Here is a 25063-nt window from a genome sequence, read left to right on the forward strand (position 1 = left end):
TCACGATATATTATCATCAACGACAAAGAGAGCAGCAGGTATACTGTCCTAAAGCCTTGTTCATCCTTTCACCTGTCTCTGTAGCATGAGCCTCCGCTGACTGTCCAACGCTATCTCACGACCAATTCGTACGAATTCGTACGAGTGATTAAAAGGTGGCTAATTCGTACTAATTTCTATGACCTCACTCATACGAATTTGTACGATTTGTCTAATCCCACGTGATGGGTAGGTTTAGAGGCGGGGTCAGGGGTAGGTCATTCGTACGAATTCATACGAATTTGGTAACTCGTAAAATATGTACGAATTAGCAAAAATCGTACGAATTTGTACGAGTGAGGTCGTATGAATTAGTACGAATTAGCCACCTCGTAAAATTCGTACGATTCGTATTCGTTATTTGATGCTATAAAAATGGGAATGTGACGCCATGATTGACAGCTGTGATTGACAGCTTCTCTAAACAAAGTAGTCACTGAGGCACCAACGGACTGTAATTAAACTAAACTATACCTGTTCTATCCTACCCGATCTCACGGCAATTTGTACGTATTTTACGAGGTGGCTAATTCGTATGAATGCATACAACCTCACTCGTACGATTTTTGCTAAATCGTACATATTTTACGAGTTGTCCCATTCGTATGAATTTATACTAATGACCTACCCCTTTAACCTGCCCCTAAACCTACCTATCACTGGGGTTTAGACAAATCGTATGAAGTCGTACGAATTAGCCACCTCGTACGAATTCGTACAAATTGGTTGTGAGTTAGCGTTGGTTCTATCTCCATGCAGCATATATTCTCTGGCTCTTGTAGGCATCATTGTCCGACTCCGGTTCAAACATATAAGGCTGAACACCGCTACTGACAGTTTCTGACAGTTTCAGTGCGTCAGATTGTCCTGTTTTGTTGTTGCATGAGCTCTTGAAGCTCCGCCCTCTTCTTGAAAGGGGACCGGGAGCAGCAGCTCATTTGCATTTAAAGGGATACACAAAAATGCTGTGTTTATGCTCACCCCCAAAAAGTGGCAATTTTAATAATCTATAAAAATGATCTGTGGGGTATTTTGAGCTAAAACTTCACATACATACTCTGAGGACATCAGAGACTTTTTACAGCTTGTAAAAAGTGGCTTTCATCATAGGTCCCCTTTAAACAACATCTCTTAAATATTTTCTATTTAATTTCATGAACATTTTTAATAAACATGAACCTTTATTTTCAGTAAAAGCTTATTTCTGCTAGTGTAGGCTCATTTTGCAAATATAAGCAATTAATTTAGATACGCACAAACTGGGTTCTGGTAAGATGCCAGTACAGACGTCTCGTACCTGCTCCGCCAGAGTCGCCTCGAAGTCCTGCATCTTCGGAAGCAGAGCCACAAAGTTACAAAAAATGCTGTGCAAACCACCACGTGAAATGGGGTCTCGCGCACTCAATCTTCATTTGTGTTCCGAAGATGAACAAAAGTCTTACGGGTTTGGGACTACATGAGGGTGAGTAATTAATGACAGACTTTTCATTTTTTGGGTGAACTATCCCATTAACATCAAGTTCGTCCATATGATGTCTGAGGTTGAGGCTAATATCTATTAATGGAATTTACATAAACACCAAAAACCAAAAGATGCATTATAGTAATGAGAATTTGGAATCAATGCTTGATTTTTTTTTTATTTTTTTTTTATGTCACTGTGGAGAAAAAAGAAATCTAATTAGTCCTTAAAATTCTTAAATTTCTTGATTCGGGGAAATTATGACCTGGACATGTTTTCAAGAGATAGATTCACACACATGTGTTAAACCCAAAACTTTTTTCCCCAGGTATAGTCATGCCCTATACTCCAGTCTTTATTATAGAGGTGTGGATTCCGTATGTGATTTAGTAATGTTCTTCCTGATGGATGCAGGCAGGCTCGTTTGTGTGATTGATGGCCCTTCCAGCCTGTCTGAGATACTGGGGCCGCAGTGGATAGATGAGGCCCATGATGAATAGCTGATCATGACCATCATGGACATTCACTACTCTTCTGAGCTCTGGTCTTGAAAGCTGTGGGACTTTTCTGCATGCCAGGTCATCCATGTGGCCCTCTTCACTCCTCACCTCTCAGGCCTGCCTCTAAACATTTATTGTACCCGCTTGTACAGATCACCGCTTCATCAGAAAACACCTGTTATGGCTACAGCTGGTCTTCAAAACACCAGGTGTCCATAGTGAAATTGATTAATGAGGTCGCAGAAACAAATATGCAGAGCTTTGTCAACACAGCCATTCACAAATACATTCACTACCATCACCGGATAAGAAGTCAAGAACTTGTTTTAAATTCTTCATTTTTTTTCTTCTGTTAACATGATTTTTTAAAAATTTTGCAATGTGTTGGGGTGGATTCTGATAAAAATGTGGGTTGGGGACGGGGCTGTGTGTTTATTTGTTCCAGAGCCGCAGCTGAAAGGCATTGTGACACGACTGTTCAGCCAGCAGGGTTTTTACCTGCAGATGCAGCCAGACGGAACCATCGATGGCACCAAGGATGAGAACAGCGACAACAGTGAGTGATTGGAACTGCACCAAATGTGCAGCGCATACAGAGTCCAATGTACCACACTAATTGCATATAGGGGAGTCCGTTGTCGTACATTTTACTTCAGTGAACATCCCTCAGGGTTGGTTTATTTATGAAGTTCTGTTTTCTGAAAAGTGTTTGTGTGTGTGTGTGTGTGTGTGTGTGTGTGTGTGTGTGTGTGTGTGTGTGTTTGTGTGTGACGAAATAGGCTTTTCAGCAAAATGTCAACGGTAAAACAATCTTTAAACACAACAATTCAAAAATGTATACAAGGTAACAAAAATATCAAACTATTGATTGATTCAGCACGAACTGTAATTAATTAACTGTTGAAAAAGATGACAAAAAAAAAAACACGTGACAACTAACCTGACCTGAAATTTGGGGGGGGGGGGGGGGGAGTAGTACTTCATTATATAGCTGACTTTTGACTGAATGTGTCCTTCATAGCTATAACTAATATGATTAAATATACCAGACATCTGTTTGAAGACAAGCATTTGTATAATTGGACTTTTGTCTTATTAAAAATCTTATTGTTTCTCATAAAACTGTTATGATGTCTTTTTCATCTGACAAATATTAGATTTTGATTATTTAAACGCACACCATCAATGAGAATGAAATGACATAATTGTTAAGTGGATATTTGCTTCTGGTAATATATTATTGCTCTAATCATGAAAGAGCAGTGTTATTTTAATGTTTCAATTCATATGAATTTGAATCGTTTTGAATGCAAATTATTATTCAAATGGTAAGTGTTGATGAGATCAGAACTGTTACAACGTACTGGAAGGGCAATCCCACTTAACCAGGTTTGCAGCACTTCTCTATTGCCAGCGCTCTTTCTATGAGTCATCCTTTCTGTAGGGCTGTCTAACAAAGGCAATACACTCGTGGCCCATAATGAGAGTGGTTAAACGTGTGAATTGTATGCATTTCCTACAGTTTGTGCTGTTTCTTGTGAAAGACCCGACTGCCTAGGATCTCCATGGAGTCGTGCTAAAGTATTTACATGGCTTATTCATTAAAGGTGGTTCTTATGAGGAACAGTCGGCTGGCAAAACTACATTTATATTAGCCTGGTTAAAACCAGACCATTCTCAGTTGTAACTGAGTTCTGGCAAAGCGTCATAAACAAATCATTTCCAGAGGGATGTCATTTCCACCAACGGACGTCGTGGATACGTATGCAGAGCGGCGGAGAAACATCTCCGAGTGTTGTTCTTTGCTCGGTTTTAACAAAAAGAGAATGTTCAAATCACTTAAAACAGACGCGATAGCTGATTCGAACGAGTCATGTTCGACGGCGGCATCCATCTTTGTAATGTAGGCTACAAAATCTGCTTCAAAATCCCAGCGCTGTCATCATCGTGTAAAGCCCGCCCCAACGTTTCTGATTGGTGCCTCGATTTCGACGGATTGGAAATGGGCTTGAATGAGCTCTTTGCCAGACTAACTTTCAGAGCAAATCTAAATTTGCCGGAAGTTGTCTGGGTTTACCCAGGCTACATTTATATGGTATGGCCATAAAGAATAGGTATAACTTTTGTATAAACATTAGTTTCACTATGGGTATTAAACTTTTACACCAATGCCCTTTCAGAACAGGCAAACAGTCCTCTCTGAGGGAACAGCTTCTGAACAAATGAACTCTCCAGGGCCATGTAGGTCGCTCCAGTCCCCTAACATCATCTGTGTCCAGAACAGACTTTGGTGTAAAACAGAGAAGACTTCTTAAAATCCCCTAAAAAGTTTGTATGTGGCATTTGTTGGGAATGATTTGTCACTGTAGAAGAAACCTCACTATTGGGCCCTATCATACACCCGGTGCAATGCGGCACCAGGCGCGACCCAAGTGCTTTTTGCTAGTTTCAGCCCGACGCAGTTATCATTTTCATGTCCTGCACCACGTTGTTTAAATAGCTAATGCATTTGCACCCATTTGTGCGCCCATGCCCATGTGCTGGTCTGAAAACGACGTGTGCTCAGGCTCATTGTTGGCGCATTGCTATTTTGAGGCAACTGAAATAGACTGCTCCAATATTTGTTTTCGTTATTTAAAGAGCGCGTTAGTAATGTGCACCAATGCGCATACACTTTGTCCCGTAGATGTTCTGCTTGCTTGCTTTAACCTCGCACACGAGCAGATCCGTTTCATCGCTAGAGAAGCGTTCAGTTCCCTTTCGAGGGAACTCGCGATGCGTCACTTGACGCTTTGGGAACGCCCCCAGCGTGAATGCGTCTGAGCATCAATGTCAACTAGTCCAATGGAAAGAATGAGCATCACGGGCGGGTGACGTCATGACCAGGAAGGCATAAGAGCACATCCGGTGAAACGCGGCATTAACTTCTGTGTCTCAGCAAGCGATCTGTGTTACTCTGTCTCTGTCTATTTATTGTTGTCTGTTCGATATTATTGGGAAGAGTTATGGCGAAACAACTTTACAAACTCTGTGCTTCTCCCTGCCCGCGTTATTTAACGGGTGGGGACACACACGAGCTTTGTGTAGTTTGTTTGGGAGTGGAGCATGCGGTATCAGCCTCCGAGGGGGCTGATTGCAACATTGTGAGAAGCTTTCGCTTCGCATGCTCCACTCCCGCCTGTCACTTTTCGAGGAAAGTGGCCAGGCTCGCGATCCTCGGGGTGCAGGACACGCGTCTGCCGAGGCAGCGCGGAGAATGCATTCCTGTGGATCGCGAATAGGATCTCGTTACGGGGTTGGAGACGGGTCCGCGGATCTTATCTCCTCCCTTTCCACGAGGGATCCAGTGCTCTCTCTCCGATCTCTGGAGGCCCGCGCTGCGGTCTCTTCCGCCCGGGGAGAGAAATCAATGCTTCAGTGCTCTACCTCCGAGGAGGTAGATGTGCTGGGCATTGAAAGTGTACACAATCATGGGGGAAGTGGATTTGCCATCTCTTCCCCAGCGTATGAGAATTATATATAGCCTATATATATATATATATATGATAGTTTATATATTATATAAAGTGTATATATATAAAGAATGTATATAAAAAAAATATATATATAATAATAAGCTGGTGGAGGTGTTTACTAAGGCTGTAGATAAATTAAATATTTAATGGCCAGCAGAAATAAGGGGGCACTCGTCCTTAAAATAAATTGAACGAGTTTCCTTCCCTCTATTTTTCCACCTCCATCACGGGGCCTTCCATTTTTCCCGATCTGCACAGCGAGCTGTCTAGATCATGGAAAAAGCCTTACTCATTTTTTAGCCCCACATTCATGTATATTCAGATATTTGGGGGTTAAGAGAGTATGGCTATGGGGCAATACCCCGGGTAGAACAGACACTTGAGAGCTATGTCTCCCGGTTCAGTATCGTCCCTGAAGGCGTCGGCTTCTCTCACTAAACCATTAAAGAAAACTATTTTTTAATCTAGTGGGAAAAGCATATATGGCAGTGGGTCTGGCACGAGCCTGCTTGCACACTATAGCAGTGCTGCAAGCATATCAGGCTGACCTGCTGTGGTATTTGGACAGAAGTGAGGGAGTTTGGCCCGATGGGGTTTGAGAACTCCGTCGGGCCTCATATTTATCTCTCAGGGATGGCAGCCAAAGAAATGTGGTCACTGAGAGACACCTCTGGCTCAATTTGATGGGAATCATGGAGAAAGATACAAGATAATCTCTCCCTCGCTATGTCCAACCCACTGGGGCTGCTGGGCGTGAGCAGCTCCAGCCGGCTAGTTTCTCATACACAACACAGCAGCCAAAGCCTTCAAAGCAGAAGCCGGATCCGAGGACCGTTCTTTATGGTGAGAAGGCTGCGGCTCAAAAGAAAAGGTCTGGCGCCACGGCGTCAGACCGGTGAGGGCAGCCCCAACCGGGGTGGAATGGTGTACACCTCATTATACGGTGCCCTTTCCATCTCTGTGCCCTCAGGGGACCGTTCTGCCAACCCCGCCACCCTTGGTGCTTCGGGGCGCAGCGTTCTCCAGCGAGCTTCTGGCGCAGCGTCAACTCGACATTGCGTCGGACTCGCGCCCTCTGAGGGGGGTTCGAAAACAGTCAGTTCGGGTGGTTCCTGCCAGTATGTTTCAGGTCCCCGAACTGGCTGTCTTTATTACACCAGAGGCCAGCCTCGAGGGGCTGGTTCCCTTGGTAGATTTTCTGGCAGCGCGGAAGCTACTGCCAGATATATCTCTATGGGTAATGGTAATCTCTCTGGTAATGGAGCAAGGGGTAAAGGCCCTGTTAGCAAAGAAAGCTATAGAGCAGGTGTACTCACCCGACATTGCGTCGGGTCTTTACAGTCGTTATCTCATTGTTCCAAAAAAGGATGGAGAGCAGCGTCACATACTAGATCTTCGTCTGTTGGAGTGTTTGGTGCTGGAACTCAAGTCCAAGATGCTGACACTCAAACAGATCGTGACTCAAATCAGATCCGAGGACTGGTTTGTCACGATAGATCTAAAAGACGTATACTTCCATATCTCCATCCTCCCTCAGCACAGGAGGTTCCTGAGGTTTTCTTTGGGGCAAAGAACACCAGTATCAGGCACTTCCTTTCGGTCTAGCTCTATCACCCCGCACATTCACGAAGTGTATAGACGCAGCTCTGACCCCGCCAGGCTGCAGTGTATACGCATTCTGAATTGCATAGATGACTGGCTGATTCTAGCGGAATCAGAACAGTTAGCGGTTCGGCACCGAGGTGTCGTTCTCGCTCATATGCAGATGTTGGGGTTGAGGCTCAATGCCAAGAAGAGTGTGCTTTCTCCAGTACAGAGAACCACTTTCCTTGGTGTGGTATGGGATTCAGTGACGATGCGGGCCACTCTGTCGCCCGTTCGTGTAGCTGCTATCCTAACAGCCACAAAAGAGCTGAGGCTAGGCCAGTCACGCACTGTAAAACAGTTCGAGAGACTGTTGGGTCTTGTGGCAGTAGCGTCCAACGGGATACCTTTTGGCCTGCTGTACATGAGACCTTTGCAGTGGTGGCGCAGGACCAGAGGGTTCTCCCCGAGGGGAAACCCACTTCGTATGATCAAGATCACGCGGCCGTGCCTTCGTGCCTTGGTTATATGGAGGAAACACTGGTTCTTAACCCAGGGTTCGGTGTTGGGAGCTCTTTGCCATCGAGTTGCTATCTCGACAGATGCTTCCCTCACCGGCTGGGGAGCGGTATTGGAAGGCCGCTCAGCTCAGGGCTTGGGAGGAGTCATCATCTCGCTTGGCACATGAATTGCCTAGAGATGATGGTCGTCTTCAATGCGTTGAGACATCTCCTCCCAGACCTGAGGGGCCATCATGTGTTGTTCTGAAACAGTGACTGTTAGGCCTCAGGGCAGCAGCGTTCAATGTGATACCCTTTGACCTGCTGTACGTGAGACCTTTACAGTGGTGGCTCAGGACCAGAGGGTTCTCCCTGAGGGCAAACCCACTCCATACGATCAAGATCACGCGGCAGTATCCCCGCGCCTTGGTTATATGGAGGAAACTCTGGTTCTTGACCCACAGACAACACGTTGGTGGCCTATTATTTTGGTCCCTCAGGAAATTACGCTGTCTGAGGGCAGTGTATATTCCAGGGGGGCCAGAATATTGGAGCAGACACCCTGTCGAGGCAGGGGCTGAGGCCAGGGGACTCCACCCCGAGGCGGTGGAGCAAATATGGGAGTTTTATGGCCAGGCAGAAGTGGATTTGTTCTCGTCTCAGCATACGACGCACTGTCCACTCTGGTTATCCCTCACTCAACCAGTCCCCTCGGGGCTGGTTGCTATGGTGCAGACGTGGCTGAGGCTACGTCTGTACGCATTTCCCCCTGTTGCTCTGCTCCCAGGAGTTCTGGAGTGATTCCGCCAGGATGGAATAAGCCTATTTAGTAGCACCACCCTGGCCGAGCTGAATTTGGTTTGCGGACCTAATTTTTCTCCTCGACGGACCTCCCTTGGAGGTCCCGATCAGGAGAGACCTTCCGTCTCAGGCAGGGGATGCAATATTGCACCCCCGGCAGGGAATTTGGAAACTGTGGGTTTGGCCTCTGAGGGGGCCCAACTCATAGAGAGTGGTCTCTCAACCGAGGTTGTTGAGACCATTCTAAGCTCCAGAGCTCCCGCTACGAGGAAACTATATTCACTATTTCGAGAGTTTTTCACTTCTTGGTGTTACCAGCGTCAGTGGGATCCGGTTAACTGTTCAGTAAACACAGTATTCGAGTTTCTGCAAGAACGCTTTGTATCAGGTCTATGTCCTTCCACGCTTAAGGTATACGTGGCGGCCATTGCGGCTTTCCACGCCCTGGTGGGTAGTACATTTTTGGGTCGAGACCCCCTGATCACTCGTTTCCTTCGTGGCACTTTGAGGCTGAGGCCTGCAACTTGCACTAGGGTGCTGGCTTGGGACCTTGCAATAGTTCTAGAAGGCCTATCTGGGGCTCCCTTCGAGCCCTTAGATTTGGTCTCAGAGAAGTTCCTTTCTTTTAAGACTATTTTCTGCTAGCTATTTCGTCCCTATTAGAGTCAGACCTTCAGGCCCTTTCGGTCCCCACCTGCCTTGAGTGCACCGGGGATGGCCAAGGCATTCTTACCGAAACATGGATATGTTCCAAAGGTGCCTACCATTATCCGAGGCCTATTGTGCTGCAGGTTTCTGTCCTCCTTTTACATCTGCGGACCAGGAAAGGCTGAACCTCTTGTGTCCAGTGCGAGCACTGGATACTTATGTTCATCGGACATCTTCAATGAGGAAGTCCGACCAGTTATTTATTTGCTTTGGATCACCTAAGAAGGGTCTTCCTGCTTCTAAACAGACGGTTAGTAAGTGGATAGTCGAGGCTATTTCACTTGCATACGAGTACTCTGACCATCCGTGTCCCTTGGTGGTCAGAGCTCACTCAACGAGGGGTATGGCGGCCTCTAAAGCCTTGTTATTTGGGGTTTCTCTCCAAGACGTTTGTGATGCGGCAGGCTGGTCTTCACCGCTCACATTCGTCAGGTTTTACAGTTTGGACCTGGATGCTGCCCCAGGTTCTCAGGTGCTTAGTGCTTAGTTCCAACAGACTGACACTCAGGTACTTGGAATTCTGGCGTTTTGGGTATTCTCGTTCCCAAAGCGTCAAGTGACGCATCGCGAGTTCCCTCGAAAGGGAACGTCTCAGGTTACTACTGTAACCATAGTTCCCTGAGAAAGGGAACGAGACGATGCGTCACCCTGCCATACTTCCTGCATCCCTGTGATCGGCTTGCTTCGACTTTTTGAAGCTAATGCCGCGTTTCACCGGATGTGCTCTTATGCCTTCCTGGTCATGACGTCACCCGCCCGTGACGCTCATTCTTTCCATTGGACTAGTTGACATTGATGCTCAGACGCATTCACGCTGGGGGCGTTCCCAAAGCGTCAAGTGACGCATCGTCTCGTTCCCTTTCTCAGGGAACTATGGTTACAGTAGTAACCTGAGACGTTTTTCCGCCAATTCCGCCATGTAAATAGCGAATCCGCCATGGCACAAGCGCAACTAGCTTAAAGGGAATGGGAGATGAGACTCTGATTGGTTTATTGCACGTTACGCCAAAAACACACCCATTACTCATTAAGAGAACATTTCCAGTCGTTAAACTAGCAAAGGTGGATTCGGACACGCCCTAAGTGCACTTGCGCCCTCCGCTTTAGACCATGCGCTTAGATCCTTAAAATAATGAATGAGTCTCATCCACTAATACAGTAATTGTATTAAAGCTGCAGTCCGTAGCTTTTTTTGGGTTAAAAATTATCCAAAATACATATTTAAGAAAATACATAACCAGCCAGTGTTCAACGCTATCTGCTTGCCTTAGCTCGATTCAAAACGGTAAGCTTGTAATAATGTTTTTAATTCCAGTGGTACTGGTGGATTTCCACAAGAGATTCGAGCATGTCTTTGCGTCATTACGTCACATCTGTACACATAAATAAGGAGTCTCGGCTAGTAAGCTATATTGCGTGTGAGGATGCTGGAGGTGGAGATTTATAGCCTTTTCTCACAGCACTTGATATAATTAAACTTATCAATTTGATGGCGGATCCAGAAAGGTTCAAACGACGATCACCAGTGACAACAGATTCACCCGTTGTAAAATGCAAAAGACTTCGTTTGGACTTCGGAGTGGCTAACGTTACAGAAAAAAAGGAGACTTAAACCGGACCCATGCGAAAACAAGGATACATATCGGAAGGACATTACATGTAGTCACGCAATGCTGACGTTGTTAACATTAACAATTTGAGAACAAAGTATAATTTGCACGGTTTTAAGTGATGATAAGCGATTTTTAGATTTAATCAGCGCGATTTACTGCAATGTCAGAACCAGAACAAAAGTGGATGTTACTTACTTGTTCAGATGACATTTTCCGGTGAAAATTATTATGTTAGTCATACTTCCAAAAAGACTAATCTGTGATTCTGAATGCCAGTATCGACACCGGCGCGGTGATTGACAGCTGCACACTCTCCTCAATGTGTTCATCCGCGCTGTGCCGTGTCGAACGACAACTCACGTAAAGTTGATAATTCCGCGAATGACTGCAATTGCAGATTTCGAACAGAGATGGTGACAAAGAGGAAAAAATGCAGACTGCAGCTTTAAGTTCTCACACAAAACCACAGTTGGATTCACAGCAGCATTCGTACCCTTGTTGTAATGTTGATAAAAATCAGTTAATTCCAAATGAGCAGGCGTGCCTGCAATGAGCAATTACCATAATACACGCCCATATCTCCATATAAGAGCTTTCTGTAGAACTTCTCCTGTCCCGCCATTCATCAGTTTTTGGTTAGATTAATTGCAATTTACCATGAAATTCAGATTGAATACTTCAAATGCCTATAGGTTATGATGAATAAAGACAATTTACATCTAATTCATGGGAACTTAAATAATAGCTCAATTGTTAAAAATTTTAATGAAATAATAATAATAATAAAAATAAACAGGTCACCAGGAGTTTGTGATTTTTGCATTTGTGTGGTTGTACTTTTTTGAAGTAGAATTTTATGCTAATTTTTTTTTAAAAAGTGTGAACCCATAATGAATTGTGAGTTCTGCATGAAATATTCATGCGCTGACTTTACACACAGTTGGTGGATAAGAGGACCTTACTGTTATTTCATATCTATTCATATCCACCATCTACCCTTTTGAAATGCTACAGGGAAATGGGAGTGCAATGTCTTTTTTATGTCTCTGAGAAAGTGGAGACTTTCAGAGAATTTAAAACTGTCCTGTTTGCAGATTGAAAATAAGGTGTGGAGTGAGATGGAAGAAAGCTGAAGGGAGCTACTGGAATATCCTCAGGCTGTTCTTTAACTCAGCTGAACTGAGATGTCCTTTCCACCTCTAATCCTTACATTTATCTGTCAGTCTGTTCCACAGGCAGAGATCAGTAAACTGCAGTTAATAATTTAGCAAGCAAAATCTAAAGTTTTCCCTCTCCATTTTTAACTACGGGCAGGCTGGATAAAGAAGGCAAGCAGAGGATAGTGGCTTGAAGTGCAAAGGTTTTTAATAAATGGTTTTTAACAAAGGTCTTTTAAGTCCAAAGAAACAAAACCACAAAATAAATATAAACATAACCAGAAACCAGGAACACAGAGGGAAACAGAAACAAAGGACAAATCCAAAACAGGGGTTACTACTACAAGCACAAGGGAAAACAAGTCGTCACCTTTATTTGAATAGCACTTTATACAATAGAAATAGTTTCAAAGCAGCTTCACAATAATAAACTGAAAAGTTACAGAATTACACAAACTTCATCAAATATGAGACAAGTTAAAAATTTGCTGTAAAGCAGAAGTAGCAACATATTGTTTTCATTAATCAGCTCAAATAATTTCAGTGTTGATTCAGTTCTGTTTAATATTTTTGTAAGGTTCAAGCCTGGTCTTATTGTTAATATGTTGGTAATACGTAACATTTACAGGTACAAAAAGTACTTTTTGTACATTTGGATAGATGCTGAAATGTACAGTATGTACGTTTCGGCAACATCTAAACGTAGTTGTTACAGCATAAACATAAAATGAACATAAAATTTGTACAAATCTTTTATATTCTAAAGATATTTGTATAATTGCCCTTTTACTGTTTTATAGACACATTTTAAATCCCCTAAACCCTACCCCAAACCTAAACATAACCATTTTTTAGAGAATATAACAAGAATATAAACAATGTAATTGTCACAATCTCACCTGTCACTTCTGCAATATATCTTCCATAATCCCTCCTGGCTCCCTATCACAGCACACACTCTCACCAGCATACTGATCATCCGCACCTGCCACCAATCTGCACCCACATCAGTTCTCATATAAAGGCACACGTCTCCGCTTATTGTCCAGTCTCATTCTAACGAAGTGGACTTACTTGATCTCCAGGGTATTTCGCCTGTGATTATCTCCAGCGTTTTTCTACAGTGATTATCTCCAGAGTCTGTCTTCCCTTCCCTCATGTCTCCAGTGTTCCTGTCTGTTTGCCTGCCTGCAAGGTCAAAATTACCTTCATACTTACCTGTCACAATGAGGTTTGTGCTTCCATCTGTCATCCATGATCTCCTGCACCAGCAAAAAAGAAAAATCTGTTACCAAGCTATTGATACTGCGTATCTGCCCCCACGTTTTCCAAAATGGTCATCCGATCGAGAATTACATGAAGGAATTCTTTGAGCTCTCCAACATGGTGCCTTGGAATGAGGGCACCTTAAAGACCGTATTCTGGAGCGGATTGGACAATCATCTTTTCAAACAGATTCTGACGGCTTCAGTTACCACCTGTTCCCTGCAGTGTTACATCAAGGATGTCCTGTGGCTAAGTGGATTTTCCTACATTGTATGTGAAGTAGAAGAAGCCATCATCCCACCATCCCAACCTGCGCATCCCCCTTCAGTCTCCAGTAGCCCAATCCACAGAGTCCTCGTCAACCTCAGAACTCTTCACACAAGCGCAAGATTCTAGAGTTCCCCAACTCAGAGTCTCCTTCCCCAAGCGTGATATACATACATCCCCGGGGGCTATACATGTGGCAAGGCCACAGAGGCCGATCCTCCTTGGCTCCCTGAACTGCTGGCATCTCCTAGGCCCCCTACTACCACCGCCGCCTCCCTGGCTCCCAGCCGCCCTGGAGAACTCCCATCCTACCAGTCCTCTACCTGTCACTCTTCCAACTCCAAGGCGCCCACCCTCCAGGGGGAGTACTGTCGTGATCTCACCTCTCACTTCTGCACTACATCTCCCATAATCCCTCTTGGCTCCTTACCACAGCACACATCATACTCCTATAAAGGCACACACCTTCTCTCCCCTTATTGTCCAGTCTCAATTTAATGAAGTGGACTTACTTGATCTCCAGCGTATTTCTCCAGAGTGTGTCTTCCCTTCCCTCATGTCTCCAGTGTTTGGAGACTGTTGCAAGGTCAAGTTGACCTTCATTCTTACCAGGGTTTGAAATCAACTTTTTCACTCACCAGCCAATTTGGCCACAAAATTAAATTTCCAGCCATTCAGAACTTCTACTAAATATTATTCTGATCAACTCGGTGAAGGTGCACATTTCTCATCAACCGAAACATGAAACAGGCGATAGCCAATGAGCGTTTGATATCACTGCCGTAAAACATGCCATAAAGCTTCTTGAGGCGGCAATTTTTTAATTCATAACGAGTTGCAGGATTTGACGTTTACGGTCGCTGCTGTGAATGAAGATCAAGATCGCCGAATAAAAGCCTGAATTTGGATCTGTCCTGAATTTGGATCTGTTCTGAATTTGGATCTGTTCGCAATCATACGGATTTGTAAAGATTTGGATTACAACAACTATAGTGAGAAAATGCCTTTTGTGTCCCACGCAAACAAAATAAATATTACATGATAGATAATGGTTAAACGATTACAGAAATGTTATTCATTTCAAGTTTTTAAAGTGTATTCTTGTTTAACATTATGTAATCCTTCGAAATGAGTTTGCAGCAGGTCATGAACAGGGCGAAATGTTATCATTTCATATAAAGTAGATAAGTAAACTGCATTTAATAAATACGACTGAAAACATCATTGATATGACAAAGAATCAAAACATTAATGCTACGAATTTTATATTTATAAATAAGAATTCGTACACATTTGTACATCTGTAAAGTTGTTCATATGTGAGTAATTTACACTTTAGAGGTGTCAATACATCAATATTGTATGTTTCAGTGTGTATGAAAAAAGTTAGTAAATGTAGATGTGGTAGAACCAAACTTTACGTAGAAATTCACATGAATTCTCATGAAATCACGTTGAAAAATCATTAATTATGAAACAAGTTCAATTTAGCTATAATCAGCTCTACTGAAGACAATAGTGTCATTATTCAGCTTGAGTCAGTTCAATGTTGATTCAATTTACTTCAATAACTGGATCATTTCAGCGATCATTTCTGGATATTAAGTGCCCCTAACTAAGCAAGCCATAGGCGACAGTGGGAAGGAAGTTTGCAGTGGGGAGGAACCAAAACTTCAGAAAAGTGACAGAAATGGAGAAAACCTTGGGAGAAACCGGGTTCAGTATAGGGGACCAGTCCTTCTCTCGCCTAGATGACCAAACATGGTGTGAAATTGATCAGGATCAATGTGGCGTGCATTGGGTGAGAAGGAAAGATTGTAATCTACCCAGCAGGTTGAAACATGAAGGTAGAGGCCCAGCTAACAGGGAACATTCTCAGACCTTCATGGCAAGGTTCTTTCAGAGATATGAGCAAAAGTTATTCCATGAACATTAATAGAACGTTTTTTAAAAAGTGATCTGGTTTTTAAAAATGTTCCCAAAATGTTGTAACCTCCATTCCCTGATGGAGGGAACGAGATGTTGTGTCTATGTACTGACACTAGGGGTCGCTCTTGGGAGACCCAAACACCTTTGATACTTTGAGAAAAGGCCAATGAGAATTGGTGACGTCATCCACTCATTCAGGTTTGTGCTGAGGAGCCGAGATGGTGTCGAGACAGCTGGTAGTTCAGCACTGTGGCAGGAGGGACACAATGTCCATCAGGGAACTGAGGTTACAATAGTAATCAAGACGTTCCCTATCTGTCAGTCACTTCAATGTTGTGTTGTTGTACTGACATCAGGGGTCCCTAGGGAAAACACCACAACCAGCTGAAACGTGTTATGAGATTTTGGCGGTGCAGATGTTGTCAAGCTACTGCGTGCCAAGTAGCAAGTGCACTCGCAATATCATAACCTTCCCAATGCCCCACATAAGCAACGTCATCCTCTGTACCATGAAAGGGGTAGTAAGGACCATACATACAGTGAGAATAGGTCGCTTCAGCCATTTCTTGACCTTTTTTTTTTTTTATTAAATAAAAACTTACAGCTGTGCAGACCAGAAGTTAGCGATGGGGAAAGTGCTCTTTTTCATATTCAGAAAAAAGAACACTACGGAGACCACATCCTGCCCAAAGGGAGGTCAACATGTGGAGTATAAATCACATGGACTTACCAACGAGGAAGTACCACACATGGAAAGAAGTCACAGACATCCAAGGGCGGCGCTTGCAAGCTCACCACTTGATCCCTAGATGAGGTTGTGGGAACTCATGGGTGAGACCCGGGCATGGTCTTAGGATCACGTGAGAGTATCCTGAACCGAACTCTAGGCACGTTTCGCTCACATAGAACAGGAAATATGGCAAGGCCTTGGGTTTAACCTCCTGGCGCCTTTAAGAAACCTGATTATCAGGTCGTGTTTCCTTAAGGACTAACTGTCCACTGCATCGTACACTTTTAAGGTGGAGAAGGTCAGCCATCCCTCCAACACTCTAAAAAGTAATTCCGGAGACCTGTTACCACAACTTAAATAAATGCTAATGCTAATTTCTGCAAGCACCAATCTATATAAATGATTGAATTGCTCATAACGGCTCATTTAAGTCTACCGCATCCCGTCCAGACGTGAATGTTCCAGAGGTCTGTTTGAGGGTGCCAAATTGTGCCCTGCTTCTGAGAAATAAGTTCCTTCCTAAGGGGAATCCGCCAGGGAGGGGCTGTTGCAAAAAGTATGAGCTCCGAGTCCGGGTGGGCCAACTCAGTGCAACCATCAAGACCTGTTTTTCGTCCTCCCTGACTTTGCACAACGTCTGTGCAATCAGGCTCACAGGGGGAAATGCATACTTGCTAAGGCCCCAAGGCCAGCTGTGTGCCAGCGTGTCCGTGTTGAGAGGAGCTTCGGACATGGAATACCACAGCGGGCAATGGGAAGATGCCTTCAGTCACTGGAGGAAATAGCGGGTGAGTTGCAACATGTGACATGTCCTGTCCAGGAGTCCGAAGCTGTGTGCCTGTTGCATACGGCGCCCCAGCCTGACTAAGGGAACCCCTGCCCGTAGAAATGCAAGGTCTGCTGAGCGCGCTCGTTCGTGAGACGTTATAGTGACTGAGTCCAACTCCATCCCAAGAAAAGAAATGCTCTCGACTGGGGAGAGCTTACTTTTTTCCCAGTTGACCTTAAGCCAATTGGCTGAGGTGTCTTAGCACAAGGTCCCTGTGCACACACAATAAATCACAATGAGCTAGAATCAGCCAGTCATCAAGATAATCGAGGATGCAAACGCCCACTTCCCTTAGCTGGGCAGGGGCAGCCTCTGCGACTTTTGTGAAGGTGACACGAGGTGACAGGGACAGCCCAAAAGAGAGGACCTTGTACTGGTATGCCTGATCCTTGAAAGCAAACCAAAGACATGGTCTGTGTTGAGGCAGAATCGAGATATGAATGTATGCTTCCTTCTGGTCTATTCTTCAGGTCTAATGCCGCAAACCAATCTTGATGGTGAACACATGTCAAAATGCGTTTCTGCGTTAACATCTTGAACGGCAGCTTGTGTAGGGCTTGATTCAAAACTCAATAAAATTAATTAAAGTAATAACAAATAAGTAGGTAAATACAAACAAGCTGGGCAATGTGCCAAATCCGTGGCCAGGCCACCTGGATTTCACTTTTCCCGGCTACTTCCGATGGGCAGTCCGAGACTGCCTTATATTTAATTCAGTTATTATTTTAATAATAATAATGATGGCACATCGGGTGATAAGGTCTACTCTGTGTTGAGTCTTTTAAACTACTCAACGTGCATGCAGTGTAAATAAAGTTACATCAATTAAATGATAGCAGTCCACGGCCACACCCCCATGCTAATGGTACAGCCCATGGCGCAAATTTCAAGACAAAACTGTTTTTAAAATAGAAAAGTGCTTAGATTTCATTTATTCAAATGATTGTTTCTGAAGTCACAATTTAGCAAAAGTAAAATTGAAATAAAGGGGAGAAAATGGCAAATATCCATTGATGATGTCTGAAAAACAAGAAAAATTAACGTCTGGTTTCAATTTTGCATTTTTGCATTTGAGTTGTATGGTCTGAAAACTGAATTGTGAAGCGGTACATGAACCGAAACTGAAATAACTACATTAACAAAACTGAAATAAGAGCGCGCGGTTTATCTATCAATCGGATGCGCATAGCAACAGTAGAAACCTGGTCCGTTTTCTTTCAGAATCATCATAAGGAAAATGTTCTGTATAAAGAGAACAAACAGGGCTTGTCTTTCTATTCCATGAAGAAAAGTTAGTTTAGAATTAGTTAGGGCATGATATTCTAGGGTAGTCTCTCCATGAAAGCCTTAATAAGAATGAGGAAACTATCACTATCCACTATTAACACTATCCTACACAATAGTTAGCATGACCTAATAATACTTTTAAAGCCTTTTTAAATGTTGGCTTATGTAAATTTCTACAAATGCCAATTTGTATAGGCTATTAAAATAAAGTTATATAGCATCATTAAGAACCAACATGAACCAACATTAATAATTGACAAAAGTTTTTTTTTTTTGCCCACTCTCTTTTCCCCGAAAGCTGCTGTGTAATTCACACCCTGACACAATGGGGGAAGCATTTAAATAATCCTATGAATGCATATAAAAAATGCAGAATTAAATTGAATTAATCGAAATCGCATAACATTTTTATGTGAATCATCTCAAATCTAATCATTCTGAATGTGCAAAAATCATTATTGACTCAAATCGAAAACCTATGAATCATGAATTGAATCGATTCACTGTCTACCCAAAGATTCACAGCCTTAGTCGTAACCCCTTTCTTTAGTATTATGAAGGGCTATAAAACTCTTTCTTCAATTCTAGCTGGGACAGGCTCTATTGCATCCTTCGCCAAGAGGACTGCAGTCTGCAAACTGCCAGGGCGTCTTTGCCTGCCGCCGAGGTAAATAGGATGCCGCTGAATCGGGGTGGGTATCTGGCAATCTGAATCGAATAGCCGAGCCCGTGCGAAGGGTTGGGGAGCGCTAAACATACATCCCAAGCTCCGTACAAGTGGCAAAAGAGGGACAATCATTTTTGACATATCTGCGGCAGGGCAGCGATGTGGAGCGTTGGCCACCGCGTTAGGAGACAAAGATGCTCTCCATCTGTGCAAGCTCTTTAAGGGAAACTGCTCTTTTGCTGAAGCGCCCTGGGAAAGCTCTCTGCACTTAGCTGTGCATTGGGAGACAGACCGCTTTAATTTGAGGGAGATAGTATTATACCATGACTTTGGACTATTCTCCTTTATCTTCTTTAAGCACAAAGGAGCAACTGTGTGCTAAAAAAAGAGAGAGTCCATAATTTATGTTGCAGCATCAAGTTTTTCTGAGCTATCTGGTATGCTGACCAGTTGAGACAAATCAGGAAGATTATATTCAAAGCAATCTTTAGTGTTAGAAGTTCTACCATGGGTACATATTCACAAGGGCTAATAAGGAAACTAGAAACACCTATAGGAAGGACAATAAGCTAATTAACATAAAAACTACAAGTGGAATACAAAATGGCACAAGGAAACAGGAAATAAACCAAGTACAAACTAAAAGACCCAATACCCAAAGACACAGGCTGAATCCGAAATCGCCCCCTAAACCCTCATTCACTATTACCTACGTTAGTCCACTAATACTGTTCACTTAAAGGAGTAAATGAAAACGAGTGAGCGAATTCGGACAGCCGCTGCGTACATCGGTTGTACACTCGTTATTGCAGTGCAATGTGGGATTGAATAAGCGCACTCAATAGGCCTATGTCACGAAAAAATTGAAGACCGGAAGTACGTCTTTTAGTAGGGATACGGCTCTTCCGGTTAGCTTTTTACAATGGCGGAGTCCGATAGATACCGTTGGACCAAGTGGCTAGAGCTATAACAACACTTGTACCCTTTCCTCAGTTTTGATGTTTCCACTTGAGAGTTTTCATTTACCATCTGAACCACATCGTCATATGTGACTTCAGGCAGGTTGCGGAGAGATTTGGTCCACGGCGTTGGACTATTTTCTTTAATCTTCTTTAAGCGCAACGGAGCAACTGTGTCTAAAGTGCTGGAAAAGAGAGTTAAAAGTTTCTGTCGCAATATCGAGTTCTTCTAAGCTATCTAGGATGCTGAGATGATGAAACTGATCAGGAAGATTATTAATAAAGCAACCTTTAGTGGCAGAAGTGATCTCTAAACCCTAAACTGAACCCTAACCCTAACCCTAAGGTCTAACATATTTGCTTTGCAGCCTTGGCTAAATGAAGCACAAAACTAGATAATGATCTGAGATGTCATCGCTCTGCTGCAGAATTTCAATAGAATCAACATTTATTCCGTGATAATATTAGATCTAGAGTATGATTACGACAATGAGTAGGTCCTGACACGTGTTGTCTAACTCCAATAGAGTTAAGAATATCTTTAAATGCCAATCCCAATGCATCTTTTTTATTATCTACATGTATATTAAAATCACCAACAATTAGGACTTTATCTGCAGCCAGGACTAACTCTGATAGAAAGTCAGCAAATTCTTTGATAATATGTTATAGCTCTAGCCGTTCGCCAGTAAGCTAAACGTTTCTATGGTAACAGCGAGTTGGACCAATCAGCAGACGTTGCTGCTACGCTTAGGATTGTGGGTAGTGTAGTTTTTTTTCATAAGATCGCAGATAAAACATGTTTTTCTTAAAACAAGGTTGATTTCATACGAACTTATAGCTTCTACAGGAGCAAAAACCTTCGTTTCACAACCTCATAGCTCGTGGTCAGTCTACCTCGGATGGTTTAGACATTAGGGCTGGTAATCTAAATCCTTATCGAGAAATACTGTTGACCGGAAGTTCTGAATCCCTACTCCGCGTTCCGGAAGCAGGAAGTTGGACATAGGCCTATAACGTCCTCTATGTTTTCGGACACTACTACAAATGGATGTCCCCTCAAATAACGCCCTATTTGAGGGTATAGGGGGTGATTTCGGATTCAGCTACTGAAAACATGCAGAAAGTGTAACACCATTTGTACCAGTTTAATTGTTCCCACTATTACAAGCAACCTGAAGTTCATAAAGATATGGAGAAAAAAAAATGAAAGCAGAGTTTAGCATTCAGATCAAGCCCAAAATAAATTATCAGAATAATACATTACTTCCACCTTGAAATGACTGACCTTTTGAGCCCTACTGATTATGTTGATGAGAATCTCCTGAGATCAATTCCTGAATTACCTTTCTATTGAAGCTGTCAGCAGATCAGGGAGAGAAATGCTCACAGAATATTACATGCACCATGACTGGTGCAGTTCCTGATACTACAGAGCACCCTCATTTCAATTTATTTAGCTTTAACTTAAAAAAAGGTGGTACAGGTGGGCACCCAAGTAAGATTTAAATTGATGTTATTTAAATGAAATGATACTAGAGTAAAAAAAAAAAAACTTGTTGCAAAGAGACTTACCCAAGTAAGAGTTAAATTACTACAATAAATTAATACATTAAAGGGGTCATGAACTGCATTGTTTTATAATGTTTCCGGGGGTGCACTTATAATGTGAGTATGATTTTTACATAAAAAATGTTCATAATTTAGAAAGAGAAGGCATTTTTCCTACACTGATTTTAACCGCCTGTGAGACTTCAGTGTGAACGCCCACTGCTGTGATTGGAGTGTGGAGCTAAGTTTCACTACACGCCTGAGCACATATATATTCAAACGCGCATACCTATGGACTGAACACGTGATGCGCATGTGCGCTCCGTCAGCGTTTCGTGGGTTTGCGTTTTTGAGGTCTGCGCAGAGATAACGGATAATCGTTTGCACCTTCGAACCTATTTCAGGGAGTGCGTTCTCGAGACACCAGGCACTGTTTTGTGCGGATGGGTGGCCGGAGCGCTTTAAGAGTTTTTCTGTTAGAACGGTGTCGTGTTAGCGGCCCCTAAGTTAATAACTAATGATCTTCGCAGCAGAAGTGAATCAATCAAAACTAGCTTTAGCTGGACAATATCTGTTGTAAAGCCTAAACAATGTTACGGTAATTTCTATTATAACTGTAAAAGCTGCTTTGAAACAATCCATACTGTTAAAAGTGCTTTATAAATGAAGGTGTCTTGACTTGGACACTAACCAATGCTTTCATCATAACTAACAGTGCAAACGCAATGTAAATAAGAGATTTGTTGATTATAACGGGAGTTTTGGTGAGAGTCCAGAACTCAGTCACTGATAAACTTGCGCTGTTTGATTGACAGCTCCAGCGATTGTAAAGGGAGCGTTCTTTGATCTCTTTTTATAAATAATTTAATCGAGCTTAACAATAGCAAATTTCAGCATCTGAGTGTTCAAAAAATGCAAATTTGATTATGCATGTTTTGTGGAGGCACCATAGATCACATATGATTGCAAACTGTCTGCTTCAGCAGTCAATAAGATTAGAATATGATGATGTGGTACAGTCCATTCCTGTTCCCCTCCATCAAAATGATTCAAATTGGTTGTCATCAGATGGAAGCATTTAAGAAACCATTTTGTAAAACGGATGCACTCAAAATTACCAGCAAATAACCTTGCGCATTTTCAAATCCCTCTTGGTTATTTGAAAATGTTTGCCATTGATTAATCGTTAATGTCAAGGTAATTTGACTGTCTGCGCTTATAGTCGTTAATCATAAGTAAAAAAGGTTTGTCAGAATGCAGTAACTATGACAGCGTCTCCTCTCAGACACAGATTAGGAACAGAGGGCTGACTCTTTAGACGTCTGCTTCTTGGTGCTTCACTTTGAGATTTGTGTCCATATGAATTACAGTTCTTATGCGTCTTGTCTTGATCCTACCATTCCTGAAACCCATGTGTTGCGTATCAGAACAGCCTGTCCTTGCACATTAAGATGCTTCAGTACTGTAGTCAGTCATTACTGTAAGTCTGCTTAGACTTGACTCATCGACAAAATAACCACTCTAAAAATTTCTAAAGCTTTGTCTTAGTTATATACATACAACAACCAATAAAATGTTGCCAGTTTCACATTCAGCTGTTTAGGCTAAAACTGACTTTTAGCTCAATTATTCATATAATTTTGAAACCCAGGTTCATTGAAATAAATGTGCCTGTGGCGACATTTTTAGGTTGCCATTTTGCAGAAATGTCACCATAGGCATGTATTTCCATTATTTCCAATAGTGATGAATCGGATATCTGTCCAATCAAAATGCCCTCTGTAAATGACCCTCCCCCTATTACCCCTGCAACTAACTAGCAATTGGCAAATATTGGTTCAATTTGTTGTTTTTTTAAATGGGGACAACACCTTCAAAATGTTCACCCAAACATCCAGTTTTAATCGCAAGTACAATGCGCTCATTTTTGGGGGGCCTTCAAAATTGTAACCTTTATGAGATGTCATTGTTTTTGTACTAGTTTAATAGCTTTCAAGAAGTTACTTTTTAATAGTAGTATGTAGTACAGCTACTTTTCAAAAGGGTAGTCTAACTGTATTGAACTACTAGCTTTAGATTTTCAAAGAAGCTTCAGCACAAATAGAAACTGAGAGACCCACTGAAGTATTCGTAGCTTTTCAGGCAAATTTACACCACAGCGCAGCAGGCACTGATTTTTATCAAGTGAGATTGAATCAGCTCATGATTCAATCATGGGCATGCTGGCACCTTTTCAAGCCACAATACTGAGCATCAGCAAACTGGGCTCATTCCTTCACTTGAAAACTATATAGAAGGAGGAAGAGTGCGTTGCCCCTTTAATCTATGGTAATGCACAATTTTTGTCATGTCTACTACAGATGACTTGAGCAGGTAAAATTAGTTTTATGTCTAAATTTTGTCCATGACTTATAGTCATGTGCACATTTACCTGTTTTGATAATCGCCAACTAAAGTCTAAAGATTACCCATGAATTTTAACAAAATGGTAGGTATGGGGTAAAGTGTGCCAGATGCTTCTTTGCTTCTAAGCTGTTCCAGTGATTACACGAGCTGAGCATCCAAATGAAATGCTACGACAGTGGTCTGGTTGAAAAATATGAAATCACAGACAGTTTTTATTTGTTTATTTATTTTTATTTGAGATTGCAGACAAAAAACTCAAAATAATTCAAAGAAAATGATCAAGTACTTCTCTCACAAGGTTATTGAAGAAGCAACAGTACCTCTCAAAGGGAAAATGCAAGGAGAGCCTTATTTCATATTTGTCCGCAAACTTGTTGCCTAGAATGTGGGATAGTAATATCTTGATTTGTTCAGCCCGATCAAGGATATTTTTGTTAACTTTCATTTTTTTCTATCAAGAGTAAAAAACCAAAATGTTGAACATGGTTCCCTTTCGAGGGAACTCCGCATCATTAGGGGCTTTCGCACCGGATAGTTAGGAACTATATTTGAGCTATATGAGCTAGCCACCAGGGTGGTCCCTGAGAACTATTTTTCCCCCTAGCCGTCACTTACGTCCTGACGCTCTGTTTGATTTTGGCGGCGCTGAGAACGCTCCCATTCAGCAGCGCTCCCATTCTCCGTCTTCATTAGTTTAACAGTCCTATCTAATGCATTATTAGATTTAACTGTTAAACAAAGAATTAGATAATAGTTTAGCTCTGTTTCTAGTGTGGTTCTAGTAGTGCCAAACATATTCTTACATAACATGTCCTCCTTATTTTTTCCCTAGCTCTTTTCAACCTCATCCCTGTCGGCTTAAGAGTGGTGGCCATTCAGGGAGTCAAAGGAGGTTTCTACATCGGCATGAATGGCGAGGGCTTCCTCTACAGCTCAGTAAGATTCCCCTTAATCAGTTTGCATGCCTGTGTGCGTGTCTATACGCGGAGGAATGCTGCATGCAGTGCATACCGTATTCTTGGAGTTCATTTATATTTATACACGTACTCTGTGAGCTCAGCTTCATTAGCACTAAAAAGTGAAAAGTGCTGCATTCCCACTGAGAAACCTTGTCTTTGCTATCTTGATTCAGTCGTTAAACCATTGCAGTGTAAACTTCAGAAAAAGGGCTGCTTTTAGCATGGCTTAACAGCGTGACAGCAACTGTGTTCCCTGTAGGCTTCGGTTGAGTTATGGTGGATGACAGGCATATGTTCTTGCCCCCACTCAGTCAGCAGTTGAAACAGGTTTGTG

At 42.6% G+C, this 25063-nt stretch overlaps 1 protein-coding gene across 3 annotated transcripts in view; it reads left to right on the plus strand.

Annotated features, from left to right (window-relative positions):
- The window catches only part of fgf12a (fibroblast growth factor 12a), a 79754-nt gene that overhangs the window by 32338 nt on the left and 22353 nt on the right, over positions 1-25063 (plus strand). For all 3 annotated transcript variants that reach the window (XM_056264779.1, XM_056264778.1, XM_056264777.1), the window contains 2 exons: positions 2447-2557; positions 24603-24706. In XM_056264779.1, coding sequence (XP_056120754.1) covers positions 2447-2557; positions 24603-24706 — 215 coding nt within the window. The remainder of the gene's footprint in view (positions 1-2446; positions 2558-24602; positions 24707-25063) is intronic.

Source organism: Rhinichthys klamathensis, unplaced genomic scaffold (assembly GCF_029890125.1).
Source record: "Rhinichthys klamathensis goyatoka isolate OS25496 unplaced genomic scaffold, OSU_Roscu_1.1 h1tg000011l_1, whole genome shotgun sequence".
NCBI lineage: Eukaryota > Metazoa > Chordata > Actinopteri > Cypriniformes > Leuciscidae > Rhinichthys > Rhinichthys klamathensis.